This window comes from Mizuhopecten yessoensis, unplaced genomic scaffold, assembly GCF_002113885.1.
Source record: "Mizuhopecten yessoensis strain PY_sf001 unplaced genomic scaffold, ASM211388v2 scaffold716299, whole genome shotgun sequence".
Taxonomy (NCBI): Eukaryota; Metazoa; Mollusca; class Bivalvia; order Pectinida; family Pectinidae; genus Mizuhopecten; species Mizuhopecten yessoensis.
This window is the reverse complement of record NW_018480047.1, coordinates 9115-27754: the sequence shown is the minus strand read 5'-3', so window position 1 is coordinate 27754 and position 18640 is coordinate 9115. Positions and strand designations below refer to the sequence as shown.

The 18640-nt window shown below is 36.3% G+C and overlaps 1 protein-coding gene across 1 annotated transcript; it reads right to left on the bottom strand.

Annotated features, from left to right (window-relative positions):
* Nucleotides 1–5203: 5203 nt before the first annotated feature.
* LOC110442781 (protein Fer3-like) lies at nt 5204–5759 on the bottom strand (the record flags this gene model as incomplete). The annotated part of the gene is made up of 1 exon (XM_021486557.1): nt 5204–5759. A coding segment is annotated over one exon (556 nt), but the record flags the coding sequence as incomplete, so codon positions are not given.
* Nucleotides 5760–18640: the final 12881 nt, after the last annotated feature.

Here is an 18640-nt window from a genome sequence, read left to right as displayed (position 1 = left end):
GGGTCTGGCTCACCTGGAGGCAGATGGGCGGGGCCCAATAGGGGAAATACAGTGTTTTTTTTAAATCCTTCTTCTTCTGTAGGATAAAAGGATTTGTTCCATATTTAGTCAGAAGCATCATTGGGGAAGGGGTGGATTTTGTATAAATGGTGGGTCTGGCCCCCTAGGGGCTGAGGGGCGGGACCCAATAGGGAAATATAGCAAATTCTTTAAATTCCTTCTTCTTCTGTAGGAAAGAAAGGATTTGATCCATCTTTGGTTTGGAGCATCCTTGGGTGAAGGGGAACCCATTTTGTATACACCGTGGGTCTGGCCCCTCTGGGGTCTGAGGGGCGGGGCGCAATAGGGGAAATAGAGGTAAAACCTTTAAAATCCTTCTTCTACCATAGGGATTAAGGGATTTTATCCTTATTTAGTCTGGAGCATCCTTGGGCCAAGGGGACTCAATTTCGTATAAACAGCGAGTGTGGTCCACCTGGGGGCAGAAGGGAGGGGCCCAATAGGGGAAACATAGCAAATTCTTCAAAATCCGTCTTCTTCTTTAGAATTGACAGGATTTTGTCCAAATTTGGTTTGAAGCATCCTTGGGTGAAGGGGAACCAATTTTGTATAAATAGTGTGTCCGACCCCCCTGGAGGCAGAGAGGTGGGGCCCAATAGGGGAAATAGAGGTAAAACCTTTAATATCCTTCTTCTACCATAGGGATTAAGGGATGTTATCCTAATTTAGTCTGGATCATCCTTGAGCCAAGTAGACTAAATTTTGTATAAGCAGTGGGTGGGGTCTCCAAGGGGGCAGAAGGGCGGGGCCCAATAGGGGAAATAGAGGTAAACTTTTAAAACCCTTCTTCTACCAAAGGGATGAAGGGGTTTCTTCCCAATTTGGTCTGGAGGATCTTGGGTAAAAGGGACTCAATTTTGTATAAGCAGTGAGTGTGGCCCCCCTGGGGGTAGAAGGGCGGGCCCAATAGGGGAAACATAGCAAATGATTTAAAAACCTTCTTCTTCTGTACGAACGACAGGATTTTGTCCAAATTTTATATGAAGCATCCGTGGGTGAAGGAGAACCAATTTTGTATAAACGGTGTGTCTAACCCCCCTGGAGGCAGAGAGGCGGGGCCCAATAGGGGAAATAGAGGTAAAACCTTTAAAATCCTTCTTCGACCATCGGGATTAAGGGATTTTATCCTCATTTAGTATGGAGCATCCTTGGGTCCTTGTATAATTGGTGGGTATGACCCCGCTAGGCGCATAGGGGTGGGGCTCTGTTTGAAGTTTGTTCAGGCTATATCTCAAGTACTGGATGAATCTTTCTGAAATTTCATATGTACTTACAGCACCTACCATGGAGTGCTATATCCTTACTTCATACCAATTATATTACACATATTCAGGTGAGCGTTACAGGCCCTCTGGGCCTCTTGTTGTTTGCTTGAAATTTACCGACAGCTGCCGTACGTTTTATTGACCTTTTTGACGTTTCTTCTCATTAAACTTAAGGGGACAACTTAGTGTAAGGTTTTTTTAAAATCTTGTCACAAAATGTTCATGATAATATATTTTGAATCTCTTTATGAACAATTCATGTGGATAAATTGACAAGAGACAATGTTTTCCTGGCATTTTTAATCAGTAATGGAGAAATCCTTAACTATAAAGGTCAATAAAACGTACGGCTGTACAGTTAAGGATTTCTCCATTACTGATTAAAATTGCCAGGAAAACATTGTCTCTTGTCAATTTATCCACATGAATTGTTCATAAAGAGATTCAAAATATATTATCATGAACATTTTGTGACAAGATTTTAAAAAAACCTTACACTAAGTTGTCCCCTTAAGTTTAATGAGAAGAAACGTCAAAAAGGTCAATCTTCCACCAAGGTTGATGTGGTTTGTAATGAAAGTGATGCATAATACTACAACAAATACCATATAACGTCAGAGTAGTGTTACCTTTAACAAGTATGTGAGAAACAAAGAAATAAATCTTATAACGTCAGAGTGGTGTTACCTGTAACAAGTATGTGAGAAACAAAGAAATAAATCTTATAACGTCAGAGTAGTGTTACCTGTAACAAGTATGTGAGAAACAAAGAAATAAATCTTATAACGTCAGAGTGGTGTTACCTGTAACAAGTATGTGAGAAACAAAGAAATAAATCTTATAACGTCAGAGTAGTGTTACCTGTAACAAGTATGTGAGAAACAAAGAAATAAATCTTATAACGTCAGAGTGGTGTTACCTGTAACAAGTATGTGAGAAACAAAGAAATAAATCTTATAACGTCAGAGTAGTGTTACCTGTAACAAGTATGTGAGAAACAAAGAAATAAATCTTATAACGTCAGAGTGGTGTTACCTGTAACAAGTATGTGAGAAACAAAGAAATAAATCTTATAACGTCAGAGTAGTGTTACCTGTAACAAGTATGTGAGAAACAAAGAAATAAATCTTATAACGTCAGAGTGGTGTTACCTGTAACAAGTATGTGAGAAACAAAGAAATAAATCTTATAACGTCAGAGTAGTGTTACCTGTAACAAGTATGTGAGAAACAAAGAAATAAATCTTATAACGTCAGAGTGGTGTTACCTGTAACAAGTATGTGAGAAACAAAGAAATAAATCTTATAACGTCAGAGTAGTGTTACCTGTAACAAGTATGTGAGAAACAAAGAAATAAATCTTATAACGTCAGAGTGGTGTTACCTGTAACAAGTATGTGAGAAACAAAGAAATAAATCTTATAACGTCAGAGTAGTGTTACCTGTAACAAGTATGTGAGAAACAAAGAAATAAATCTTATAACGTCAGAGTGGTGTTACCTGTAACAAGTATGTGAGAAACAAAGAAATAAATCTTATAACGTCAGAGTAGTGTTACCTGTAACAAGTATGTGAGAAACAAAGAAATAAATCTTATAACGTCAGAGTGGTGTTACCTGTAACAAGTATGTGAGAAACAAAGAAATAAATCTTATAACGTCAGAGTAGTGTTACCTGTAACAAGTATGTGAGAAACAAAGAAATAAATCTTATAACGTCAGAGTGGTGTTACCTGTAACAAGTATGTGAGAAACAAAGAAATAAATCTTATAACGTCAGAGTAGTGTTACCTGTAACAAGTATGTGAGAAACAAAGAAATAAATCTTATAACGTCAGAGTGGTGTTACCTGTAACAAGTATGTGAGAAACAAAGAAATAAATCTTATAACGTCAGAGTAGTGTTACCTGTAACAAGTATGTGAGAAACAAAGAAATAAATCTTATAACGTCAGAGTGGTGTTACCTGTAACAAGTATGTGAGAAACAAAGAAATAAATCTTATAACGTCAGAGTAGTGTTACCTGTAACAAGTATGTGAGAAACAAAGAAATAAATCTTATAACGTCAGAGTAGTGTTACCTGTAACAAGTATGTGAGAAACATAGAAATAAATCTGATAACGTCAGAGTGGTGTTACCTGTAACAAGTATGTGAGAAACATAGAAATAAAACCTGTAACGTCAGAGTAGTGTTACATGTAACAAGTATGTGAGAAACATAGAAGTAGAGCTACAACAATTTGTGACGTTTTTACGACTTTCTTATCCTCAAAAGAAATGGATTTTTCCGCCACATTTTTATTACATTGTCGAGTGTTTACGAACTACAAATATTACTAATTAAAGTCTTTTGAGGCGATAAGTTGGCAAATAGATTATTTTTTCTTCAGCAAAAAAACACAGTTGTGTCAACCTCTAAATATCAGCTTTAAATATTTTGTTATTATTTGATTTTCATAAATTATAAGTCTTCATAAAGTGAACTTTTCGTAAATGTTCAGAACTCATCATGTTTATTTGTCGAGGACGAAGGATAGTATGGTATGTTAACATATTGTGTAGTTCAATTTATTTGGAAATTATCTGAAATAACAATAGTTTTATAAAAAATACATAAGGTCCGTCAGAAAACAGAGAAGGCAGCTGAGTGTTTCAATAAAACGCCTTCCTAGAGTGTACCTGCAGTAATTCACACGGGTACGAATGTATATATTTCCCCAGACAACTCTGATGTCCGGGACGGTGTCTCTTTATCCGGAATGCTACCGACAGTTCTGAAGTTAGCCAAATGACAATACAAAATGCGATAGGATTAACTATAATCTTATCTATCACACGAGGACATGTTCAATGTCAAGGGAAACAAAATACCCCAGACCCTATGCATATTTTATTCACTTATGAATATAATAATATGAACTATATTTAGTAAAGAACGTAAAGGAATTGTAATATCCAAACATTTCACACTATCATACGAGTAATTTCTGTATAAGTTTTCTGTTCTGCATTGAATAAAAACGTTGGGATATATATAACATATATAAATATAGATATAAAGATGAGGCATATGATATTAAGGACATCTTTAACGTATTAGATTTTTTTAAAGTACGTTTTTACTAGAACTAGAATTACAACTAGAGTTGTTTTGACACCCGATAGTAATTTTATGAATACGAACCGCAGTTTCGTAGCAATCTTGTCGCTGACTTGGAAAAACAGGATATGTGAATTCCTCCTAATTAAAACGAGAAATACAGCGGACTGGTGTCTAACAAAATTATTTCGTCAAAAACAAATTGGTAGCAAATAGATGGTTCTGGAATATAGCTTCACCAGATCTCCATCGCAAGCAGCAGAATCCGCTCGATTCAAGAGTCACTTCCGCTGATATTGTCAAGAAAATATAATAAAGGGTTTTTCGTTTTAAGATTTGTAATTGCTTTGTTTTTAACACATATACTTAAAATAGTTCTTTTAGTTCAAGTCTGTAATTTTAACCACAGCTTTTCCAACAGATTACGGAACGGTTACTTCAACTCACTTCCTCAATGAATGTCTGTATCGGAGGGGCGCTAATCTTCAATCTAACAACTCCAGTATTTCAAGACTATAGACACACACTAACCGGTTGTTTACCACCCATGCTCAGCGGTAACTTCTGTCATTTAATTGTAGCAATGGAAACAAGTATGGTACTTATGCATAGTACCTAATTAACTTGCGTTGGAAAATATTGAAAAATAGTAAAACATATCTCGCTAGGAAACAGAAATGGCAGTTAAATGTTTCAACCATCACCCTAACAAGCATGTTCACTGTACCAATATAATGTGTACTCTTTGATTCAGTCCAGCTCCGTCCCTATGACTGGTATCATATGCACTTATCAGGAATATTTCCAATAGTACTGAATTTAACCAGGCGAATGTCAGACGGAGTGTTACCGCCGATAAATTTGGTCAGGAAGTCCACATACACAATTGCCAGGCGTAGCGTTTCTATTCGAGATAGACGTTTCTCGTACGTAAATGTCGGCAATACTCTCCTCAATGAATTAAACGCCTCATTTAAATTTTGCATCCTTCGTCGTTCACGGATATTTGCTTTCCTCCTCTGGTCCGAGTTTGCGCCAATAGTAGACGTGTGTCGGCCACTCTCAGCTTGGGATCGTCCATTCTGTGATCCTGTATCCGGGTTATCTCCCTTCGGTCGCTGACTCAACAAGATGCTTGGTTGTGTCAAGTAGTTTTGCTCATCATTTAGACTGGTATCAATACTCCGGACATTGGCTATCGGGTAAAGATCTTCAAGGTGGACAAAACAACAGCTGGACACCGGACAAAGACTGACCGCTCGCGAGGCTCCGTTGGTATCGGAACTATATTCCATTAAGTTTTGAAACCTCATTCTGTTCTGAATCACAGGGTACCTGTAACACAAAAACAAGAACCAAACAGAGCCTATATCATCATCATCGTCATTCTTTACTCCTCAAAAATGAGAGTGGTATATTACAGAAAGGATATGTTTGTATTGCAAAGCAGACTTTTGACAATATTAGGTATCAAATGTGATTAATTCATTTCTCATTAAGAAGTTCAAGTTCCTTCAAGTTCTTTATTACCTTGAGTTTTTTGACATATCGGTTTCAAAAGTGAGATATATTTACAATATTTATAGACAATACCAGCAATATATACAAAACAATACAATACCAGCAATATATACAATACAATACCAGCAATATATACAATACAATACCAGCAATATATACAATACAATACAATACAATACAATACCAGCAATGTACAAACAGTATGGAGAGTGTAACCAATAAGTTAATTGGTTCCTTACATTTGCCGCTTTTATAGATTTGGCCAAATTTAATGATAAAAATGAAACTCGTCTTCAACATCATTTAATTTACATACAATACACACTTTAAGAGTACGTTCAATATTTTGATATCTACCTTTTTCTATATCTAAATTATGATCAGATAATCTAATATTTGTAATTTCTTTCAAATATTCTTTAGTTGAATGGTTTTCTTAAGTAACACTGTAAATCAAACTGGTGATAAAGCTATGTATAGATATATCACTTTGCATATGTTCTTACTTTTTATTTGCATTCTTGTCTATATATAACAATAACAATCTCTAATAACATTATAACACATATCATCAATTATTTCTGTTTCCCATATTTAACCTAGGCCAAGTCTATGTAAATCATTTTCATGTTCAAAACCCATTTATCCTTATTCTCTAACATATATTTATAACATGCTTGCAAAATACAATTATTAGTCCTCTTTAACCTAATCCAATATTTAATAATTCTTATTTTTCTTACCAATGACATTGGATACCTTCCAAGTTCTAACTAAGCCATACTATTACAAGTATTTTTTCCTACGCCCAGCGGTCGTTTACAAAACAAAGTATGAGTTTTTTTTCAATATTAAGTATTTATGGGATTTACAAGAAGTAAACTTGTTGACAATTTTCCGGTATCATGCAATGTCTGTGGCCTCACCACTGTCTATGCAGCAACGGTATATTCACCCTGTTTTGGAATTAACATCATTTTGATAAATTAACTGGAATTAAAATATATCTTTGCTACTTTCCACAGAAAAAGGGTACTATCTTTGGCAGATTCATCATTCACATTTTGTTCAACATTATTGCGTCATGCACACTCTAAATGTATCTATGTCAATATCTGTTCTATTATTTGTGTAATATCAGCCATTGTGACGTTAGAATGAAGTCATTTGACGTGTTTTTAATGTTGGCTACATGACAAAATCTCCATGGGACCCTCTACTACAATGGATCACCAAGTCTTATAAGGTGTAAACAATCTCCATGGGACCCTCTACTACAATGGATCGCCAAGTCTTATAAGGTGTAAACAATCTCCATGGGACCCTCTACTACAATGGATCGCCAAGTCTTATAAGGTGTAAACAATCTCCATGGGACCCTCTACTACAATGGATCGCCAAGTCTTATAAGGTGTAAACAATCTCCATGGGACCCTCTACTACAATGGATCGCCAAGTCTTATAAGGTGTAAACAATCTCCATGGGACCCTCTACTACAATGGATCGCCAAGTCTTATAAGGTGTAAACAATCTCCATGGGACCCTCTACTACAATGGATCGCCAAGTCTTATAAGGTGTAAACAATCTCCATGGGACCCTCTACTACAATGGATCGCCAAGTCTTATAAGGTGTAAACAATCTCCATGGGACCCTCTACTACAATGGATCGCCAAGTCTTATAAGGTGTAAACAATCTCCATGGGACCCTCTACTACAATGGATCGCCAAGTCTTATAAGGTGTAAACAATCTCCATGGGACCCTCTACTACAATGGATCGCCAAGTCTTATAAGGTGTAAACAATCTCCATGGGACCCTCTACTACAATGGATCGCCAAGTCTTATAAGGTGTAAACAATCTCCATGGGACCCTCTACTACAATGGATCGCCAAGTCTTATAAGGTGTAAACAATCTCCATGGGACCCTCTACTACAATGGATCGCCAAGTCTTATAAGGTGTAAACAATCTCCATGGGACCCTCTACTACAATGGATCGCCAAGTCTTATAAGGTGTAAACAATCTCCATGGGACCCTCTACTACAATGGATCGCCAAGTCTTATAAGGTGTAAACAATCTCCATGGGACCCTCTACTACAATGGATCGCCAAGTCTTATAAGGTGTAAACAATCTCCATGGGACCCTCTACTACAATGGATCGCCAAGTCTTATAAGGTGTAAACAATCTCCATGGGACCCTCTACTACAATGGATCGCCAAGTCTTATAAGGTGTAAACAATCTCCATGGGACCCTCTACTACAATGGATCGCCAAGTCTTATAAGGTGTAAACAATCTCCATGGGACCCTCTACTACAATGGATCGCCAAGTCTTATAAGGTGTAAACAATCTCCATGGGACCCTCTACTACAATGGATCGCCAAGTCTTATAAGGTGTAAACAATCTCCATGGGACCCTCTACTACAATGGATCGCCAAGTCTTATAAGGTGTAAACAATCTCCATGGGACCCTCTACTACAATGGATCGCCAAGTCTTATAAGGTGTAAACAATCTCCATGGGACCCTCTACTACAATGGATCGCCAAGTCTTATAAGGTGTAAACAATCTCCATGGGACCCTCTACTACAATGGATCGCCAAGTCTTATAAGGTGTAAACAATCTCCATGGGACCCTCTACTACAATGGATCGCCAAGTCTTATAAGGTGTAAACAATCTCCATGGGACCCTCTACTACAATGGATCGCCAAGTCTTATAAGGTGTAAACAATCTCCATGGGACCCTCTACTACAATGGATCGCCAAGTCTTATAAGGTGTAAACAATCTCCATGGGACCCTCTACTACAATGGATCGCCAAGTCTTATAAGGTGTAAACAATCTCCATGGGACCCTCTACTACAATGGATCGCCAAGTCTTATAAGGTGTAAACAATCTCCATGGGACCCTCTACTACAATGGATCGCCAAGTCTTATAAGGTGTAAACAATCTCCATGGGACCCTCTACTACAATGGATCGCCAAGTCTTATAAGGTGTAAACAATCTCCATGGGACCCTCTACTACAATGGATCGCCAAGTCTTATAAGGTGTAAACAATCTCCATGGGACCCTCTACTACAATGGATCGCCAAGTCTTATAAGGTGTAAACAATCTCCATGGGACCCTCTACTACAATGGATCGCCAAGTCTTATAAGGTGTAAACAATCTCCATGGGACCCTCTACTACAATGGATCGCCAAGTCTTATAAGGTGTAAACAATCTCCATGGGACCCTCTACTACAATGGATCGCCAAGTCTTATAAGGTGTAAACAATCTCCATGGGACCCTCTACTACAATGGATCGCCAAGTCTTATAAGGTGTAAACAATCTCCATGGGACCCTCTACTACAATGGATCGCCAAGTCTTATAAGGTGTAAACAATCTCCATGGGACCCTCTACTACAATGGATCGCCAAGTCTTATAAGGTGTAAACAATCTCCATGGGACCCTCTACTACAATGGATCGCCAAGTCTTATAAGGTGTAAACAATCTCCATGGGACCCTCTACTACAATGGATCGCCAAGTCTTATAAGGTGTAAACAATCTCCATGGGACCCTCTACTACAATGGATCGCCAAGTCTTATAAGGTGTAAACAAAATTACTGCATACTTATATCTTATATTGCATGCCATGGAAGAGGAAGATACTTTGTCAGCCTTTAAACTAGTTTGAAGTAGATTTATTTCTGGTAATATACATTGTACAATACATTATATTTTCAATATATATAATCAACAACGATTCGGAAACAAGTACTAAGTACGTATATAATGTCCGTTTCGTTAGGTTAGATATACGATACTGACAGCAGACATAGTAATCATTAAATCATATTGAAATAATTAAGTTCTAATGCATATACATAAAATAATTTCGTAGAATGGCAGAAATATGAAGGGAACATGTAAACAATGTAACAATTTTCGATTAATGTGAATAGCAGTGATACTCAAGTAGGAAATGACACATTGGAGTGATATACGCCTAAACACAAACAAAATGAGAAACTTGTTCATTATATGGTTTTCATGCCCATTGCGCTCACTCACACTGTTAACACATCTGTTACATAGAAAATAATTTAAGATAAGTACACATACGTTGATTATCATATATTTTTAGTTAAAACGCTTGCGTTGCATGATATAATTCTGCACAGATGTAAAAATATCGAGATTAACTGCTTCCGGTAAATGTATATCACCATATAATAACAAATTAGTTGTGGTGTTGTGGGGGTAGTGATAATAAGTAAGTTGCCGTAAAACATTATAGTTCGGGCATATGAGTAAGTAATGGATATTATCCTCTATTTCCCCGCATGTACATAGTGGACTTTCTACAAGTTGTCTTTTAAATAGGTGGTCATTTAGAGTGCTGCATGATAGTCTTAGTCTGGTATGGTATATTTGGGCAATTCTTTTTCCAGAATAGTAGTAAGAAGGAGGGGACGGTCGTGACTCTTTTTCGAGGTATTTCTTAAAGTACGATAAAGAGGGATTTGTTCTAATTTCAACTGGCATATTATTCCAAGATGATATAGTGGAAGGTAAAAAGGATGACATATAGTAACTAGTTTTGCAACGGAGAGATGAAAGATTATTTGATTGTCGAGTACTATGCCTATTGGTATCTGCTATTTGCGTTGGATAAGGATGGATAGATATGCAGGAGTTATATTATATACCATTTTATAAAATTGAATAAGTTTATGCTTTTGGCGTCTTTCAGTTAGTGTACTCACTCCTACTTCGATTAAGAGTTTGTTTATACTGGTCAATTTAGTAGCCCCAGTTACAATTCTGGCTGCTTCTTTAGCCTTATTATAGACCTGACGGTTTCAACACCAGCTGCGGGAAGCAAATAGACCCACTGGTGATAAAGGTAAGTAAAGGTAATTGGTTACAATTGCAAAGGACACGAAAACGGAAAATATTATAATATCCTTGTATTTTACGTTTAAAATTGAACTCATATTTCCATACAAATATATTATTTTTTTATGGTACACAAAGGCAAATTTCTGTCAAGAAAAGAAAAGTTAAAACAGGGCGACAATACATTTTACATGCATAGGTATATATAACTACGTGTTACCGTATTTTTACTGACACATTAATACATATGTTACGATTAACTGCCAAGATAATCATAAGTATTTCGTTACAGTTGACAAACTATTACCATCTTTTTTCTCAGGGAATGGTCTCGTTCTGAATGCACTTTTTCGCATCATTCCTGTAATCACGATTTTAAAGATAAAAACACTCCCGGAAACAATCAAACACAAGCATCGGCAGTTAAAATACAGTATACAGTTACATGTAAAGTACCAGTGTCTTCATCTTTAGCTGGAATATATCCATTATGTGTGATCATTTAGATATAAACACACTTGAAAATCTAAAATAGAAAAACACTTTTAACAAAACTAAGACTTAGAGAATATTTGATGCGGGTTTCGCTAACAACAACAAAGTTCTTAATAGCATATGCTAAACTTTAATATAGGCTGTTCGGGATTGTAAAACAGAGCTGACAGGCCCTTTATAACATTAGGATTATACTTATTATATAAGTTATCATATCATTGCAGTTATTTTGATAAACATGTCGAGTGTAAACCAGTCTACATAAGATTACTAATAAATACGTCACGTTAATGCATTGTGTTACATGTAGTACTTACCGATACAAGCCTGTCTTCTTTGTGTTACTTTTAAAATCTCTAACTTCTCCACACTAACATAGAGGTACCACATTCCCTTTTAACCACCAACACGTTCCCTTCCGTGTCAGCACCATGTCGATGGTATTCGTTGTGTCTCTATTGTTCACGTGTTCATCACCATCTAATTTTATAAACCGTTTTCTTCAGTTCACCTCATATTGACACCCTTCCTCATGAAAATAAACTCCTACAACTTTACCGGCACCTTATAAGTCAAGCGAATTAGCATTATATACTATCGCCAGGATCTCATTTTCTGTCCTAAAACTGTACATAACTTTCGTCAGAAGGTAGGATCAGCGTATCGAAATGAACACACTCTTTGCGGAAACGACCATTTTAATAATAATGTTTGATTTAGACGTTGGTAATAAGAAACGCGAAAACGTAAATATCGGGATTAGCATGGATATTGACGGCGGAATATTGCAGTCGCCTTCGTAATTGACTTGGAAATAGACAGCACTATTGATTTGTGGTTTTAATTAAGTCTTTTCTTCCACCATTATACGGCCACGAAAGTCAAATGTCTAATATCAGTGTTTGGCTTCAAATGAACGATGCCGGAGCAAATCAAGTATTTCTCCTTCATATAATTTGTAGTAATACAAAACTGTATCGTATACAGTTAATTCTCATTTACCCTTCCATCATAAATACGGTAGTTCCACTATATAAACAATGCTTAATGGAGCATAAGTACCGTTTTTGTCCCAGAAATTAAGCTATTACACTATCAAACCACAACAGCGTAAAAGGATTGTTATACTCTTAAAGTGAATCGACCACAAAGGGTAAATGGAGAAATGGTTCTTTTGAAAGTTCTTATGTTTATAACACAAATAAGAAACTAAAAGTCAAATTCCTGTGACATGGAGGTCAAGTATTTCCCCAAACCTGGATATGGTTATGCTCATACACTATAGAGATACATAACCATTTAAAAGAAAAGTTTGAGATTGGAGATTTTGTGTGTAAAGTGAACGATTAAACATTCATTCAAGCTAAACAAAAGAAAAAGAAATTTATAAATGCATGATAGTATCACTCTAATAGGGTGGTATTGTGAAGTAAATACATGTCACTATAGTAGGATTGTATTGTAATATTGATATTTTTCTATTAGAGTTGTGTAATATCAATATCAATCTAGTAGGATTGTATTGATATGTTAATATTTCTCTGGCAGGGCTGTGTAATATCAATATGAATCTTTTAGTTGTGTATTATAATGTTAATATTCCTCTAGTAGGGTGATCTAATATCAATATGAATGTGTAGTTGTGTATTGTGAAATGAATATTCCTCTAGAAGGGCTGTATGGTAAAATTGATATTCCTCCAGAAGGGTTGCGTACCACCAATATCAAACTTGCAGTGAAAAATGGCTCGGCGGATTGATACTTGTTTCAAATATGGCGCCCGTTACGCTTCATCAAGATAGCAGTCCAATGACAACTAATGCTTGGTTCATTCACCATCTAGTTACAAGGAACATGTTCGGGATCCATTATGTCTAATTATACAAAAATAAATGCAGACAAACTTCTTAATTCATGGATGTACATTCAAATTTCTTTGGTGGTAACGTCAACAATGACGATTTCGTTCTTAAATATTCGACCGCGTCTGTGATGTTATCGAAGACTTTATTTTTCTGTTTCTTCAATTGAACGCGTATCCTTAAAGTTAGCAAGAGTTATCTTTCTTGGAGGAATTTTCTGTTTTGTTTACAATGCGACAATACAGAGCAGCTAGGAGCTGATATGCTAGATTGTGATGTTTCGGTTAAATTTACTGCTAACCAATGAGTAAGTACTATATAATCTGTATGTCCATACTACAGTTGATAATCGTATAGTGTACCTAGAACTGAGATAAATTCGAAAGAGAAGTTTGTTTATCTGAACACGTGTGTACCTGCTACTGCATCGAGAACCCTATCATAAATTCTTTATTTTATCTTGCAGTTTCTTACCCTCTCCGGAGGTTCTGTGAGTGTGACCTGATACCCTCTCCGGAGGTATTTTGAATGTTAAGCCTGCTGAATAAATCTTGAAACACCACAGCGTCACTCCATGAGCAGTGTGTCAATGCGCGTACATCACGACCGTTGTATACGAAAAGAAAAGTTCGAAGGGCTTCTCAAATTGCTTAATTTAGAATTTAAAAACCACGAAAGGAAACAAACAGTGTTGTTCACTGCGTTTTTTCTAAATTTACTCACATAAAGAAATAGATTCACTGGAACTATATTATCTAGCAACTAAGGCTATCGTAGTTACCATCTTGGCAACCCGCTTCGACTTTTTTGTGCGTTATGGAGCATTTAAACATTCATATTATTCATATTATTCATATTATTATAATTGTATTATAATGTTAGAATCAGTCTAGATGGATTGCTATTATAATTTTACTAGGGTTATAAGTAAGTGTTATCTATATAGTCACATTGCATTATAATGTTAATAACACTTCATTAAGCTTGTATTATATTGATATCAAACACATATGATTAGTAGGAATGTGTCATGTGATTGTATTATGTCAATATTTATTCATTTATTAAGATTGTATATATATCATATTATCCTAGTAGGATTACATTGTATAGTGTGTCAAAATGTCTTAAGTATGACTGTAGTCGGATTGGATGCTGTCAATAACACTCTAGTAGATTGTTTTGCCACGTTACTGTTGCTCATTGTGACCCCGTAAAAAAGTTCGAGTCATGCACACACGGAGTGAAATGTTTTGTACTGGGTCCCCGACGTGTTTCTTGTCATATGATATAACTTCGACAGACAGAAGTGTCAGTCATCACAATGGTGGTATCACATTCACCGAACAAACTCTACGTTAAAAAGAGATATCGGATTTAATAAGATAATCAAATACCATTAATATTTCAACATATCATATTTTCCAAATATTTGTGACATTGTTCGGTTGTTACTTGAAATTCAATCCATTAACATAAGACAGGTAGGTCGAGTAGTTTTGCTGCGGGTTTCCGTTTAGTTTGGTAGCCAACTGGTTGTTTCCGCACCAGTGAACTCTAGCTTTCTTACTAGACACGTGGAGGGGTATTGTGATAGACGTTAAATTACGTCAGAGCCACGGCCACTGACAAAGTGGCACGCGACAACCGGTCCCTGATAAATGATAGCACACGCGACTACCGTAATGCGCAGACGTGGACACGTGACGCATATTCACGTGACCTTCGTATGATGTGACGCCATTGATATTTTTTCTGTTTAATCGTTGCTAATTTCGTTTCCTGCTATAGCGTGATGCCTACCTATAGGAGGACATAAACAGTTGACGATAGATATCAGGTTTACAGACGTGTGTGACGATAAATCTTAAAACTCAATGTGTCTGTCATATGAACAAACTAATTAATTCCTCTTTTCATAAATATAATGAAGAGATTTAAAGACGAATTCGATGGGTTTTTTTTTAAATATTTTAAGCGAAAAATTCGTCATTCGTTCAGGCATAAATCATTGATATACAACACAGTTCTTTAATAACAAGATAATTCCAAACTCCACTCTGCTCATTGTTTATTGTTTTTAATACACCAATCTACCATTGCACCAAATTACTAATCTACCAATTCACAGATTCGTCAATTCATAACATACGATACATCATTTTACCAATTCACCAACCACTGATACACCTAGTCGTAAGAGGCGATTAATGTGGAGCCCCAGGCAGAATGGAGAGTCTACTACGAAGAGGACTGAGTAGAAACCAACATTGAGCTGCTGCCCCTATTACAACACCCGGGATCCTATTCGTTTCTCATGTTTCCTGTCTACTTTCTGTTTCCCTTTGTCCCTGTCCTCATATGACTCCTCACAAAACAAAAAGATCAAAAAGACGAGACACAATCTTCAAAAACACCAATTCAACAAATTCGTAGCCAATGTAAGATGATCGACGGACAAGCCATGCTATATATTACCCTTCTTCAAACAAGTCCGAAATAATCATATACCAGTCTATATAATTATCATTATAACCCTCATTTCACACATTCAGTGAGAGCAACAGGCAAACAAATGGTTGTATGTGTTTTCTTTAAGATTACAGCGACAAAAACTACAAGAGAATACGGACCTGACAACAAAACTCTTAATCAATAACAATGGAGCTAAGGAAGGAATTAACAAGCTCTAAATCTGAACCTGTGACGACGAATGAGCATCATAAATAACCTTACCACTTCAAAGACCGTGATAGCTGATATCCGTTCAAAAATATGTTCATTTTACTGGTTGATGATAATGTACTTTATTATGTTAGGTTGATAGTCAGTTACAATTACTTATCAATATTCGATGTGATGGATTTGTTTTAGGTTTATATACAAATGTGTAATTATTTGAAAGAGAAGTTATTAGAGAAGTTATTAAAAAGCAGTGACTGCATCGTGGCTGTATCAAATCTTGTCATCCTTTATAAATATGAATGAACATTTTTTGACAAAACCGTTATAGTTTATACCTGCATGAGTTATTACATATGCTTGTCCACTTATCTACTTCACAAAATCAATTTTGAAAAAAGGAAAACACTTCTGTACTAGAGTTGTTGCAGTAAGTGGTAGTTATTGATATATACCGTATGACACTGACATCTCTCAGTTTAGTTTATCAAAGCGTGGCCGTGTTATCTCAAGCGACATCAGACTGTGTACATAAGTCAAACATAAACACCATAAACGGCTGTGAGGAGCTACACAAACTCAACAGAGGCAGTGGGAATGAGATGACATGAACGGTATATCATTTCCATAGCTGATATATATATATATATATATTTGGCGACAGATTTATGTAATGATAACGGTATGTGATTTAATGAGTATGTACGCTGTCAACTTTCTCAATTTATTTATTTCAATTCGTATTTTTAACCAAATAATCTAAGTCCTTTCTGAAGTGGGCCGCGAGTTGTCTCCCTGTGACAAGGAAAATCACAGGTAACGCTACAGGTAGATGCCTATCAACAATCACCTCTCTCTTTAAAAAAAAAAAAAAACTGTGGAAAAAATTTCAGATTTATGTTCGGTCAATTCAGACAAGCCCTACTAAAAAATCCGTTTGATGTTCGGTTAATTTAGACAAAAGCTACTAAATGACATTTTCCCAAGAAAAATGCAGTACGTAAAATTGAAATAGTATTTTTACAGTATAATAACCTCACTTGATTATGTGGTAAACATGATACCGTTTGGCTGGTCTCTGTATTAAAATAACCCCTGAGGTTTTATAATAGAACATAATATGGCTGCTGTATCCCAGTGCATGTAATCAGAAGCCACTAATGAGAACCTTCTGCAGAATCGGGTGTTTTCCCTACATCCGCTGTGAAGGGCACGTTGCAGAAACTAAAATTTACCTGCCGCCCCAAATGCAATAATTGGTTGTATCTATATCTTTTTTTTCTCGCTTCCTTTCTCCTTCCTTTCGGCGTTGTCTCCCCAGACACCAGTCTTTATGTGGCATTTACTGTTGCGATGATGTCTAACCCCAAACAAACAACATCAAGTTATATAAGATATATGGGTTATGCCTACCAATGCATTAATTACCTCGTGGTTGCTCTGACATACTGGTACTTTAATATCCGGTGATAAATGCCATCATCATTTCACACTATTTAGATGGCGGTGTTTACGTTGATTTCGCTCACTTTGTTAAAATCGTTGCTGACCTAGATCATGAGGTGAGAGAAACAAGACACTTTCTAGAGCGCCATCACATGTCGCCTTATAGGGGGCTATGATATTTTCGGTTTTGTTTTGCTGTTGGCATTTGTATCGAATCCGAGGTCAGATTTTATTCCTATCTGTTGATACTGAAGAATATTTTGACCTTGTAATTGTATAAAAAAAAAATTCAAATATATAAAACAAAAGAATAAGCCAATCGTTCTTGAAACGCCGAGCGTTCAGCATCATTCACACCTTGGTTTGATTAAGTTTTCTTAATCAAATGTGACAAGTTTACCTTTATATAGGCGCAGACATTTTATAGTCGTCACACTGAACGTGTTTTAGCAATGGCACTTCAGTATTTTCCATGCCTTCATGTTCTCATTTAATACGGTGTTATGCATAGTATTGTCCTATTTTGAAGTTCCAAAGAAACGTTTCCACTCCGACTCTTACTGAGCGTGTGGATTGCCCTAGTCTACATAGTTCTGTCCGTTAGATAAGATAAACCATTAAGAACAAACTAAGGGGAACGCCTGCATCAGTTAGGCACCGTTTTCACCTCCCTGTGTCACCGTTCTGGTAACTATAAACCATACCGTGTGTATACACACCATTGCATTCGATAGTTGTATTATTCGTGTGATTAATTTAACAATTTATTGAAAATGTCTTTAATTATTCTGATAACTATGAACACTACTAACCTACTGAAGTGTGTCATATGTTAAATGTTTTTAACTGTTATCTGGGTATATTGTCATACATGTACATATACATTGTGTTACTGCAACTTTAAAATATGTTTTACTGCTTAGAATTAAACGGAACCCGTGTTGAAATTGTCCTCTCCTTCAAACGATAATAGAATGGGAACGTTCCTGTAATGTTTGTTTATAATGTACGTATGGGGGTCAGTATACTTTACATGCGGGTACCCATGTACTGTTATGTATCCCTCCAGGTTCTGAATGACGTGATGTATAGTATGTCTCCTTCATCCTGCACAACAATATATTATAATGTATTATCATTCTATTATAATTAAGTGAAGTGTTCAACTTTTTTCATGCTTGTTGTTTGCTTTTATGTTAATATATCTGGTATCATGTTACCGCCATCATCATCAGTGATAGTTGACAAGTTTTGTAGGTAGTTGGTGAGTTACTTTCCCGGGTTGAGGGGGGACAGAGTGGCGGGGTG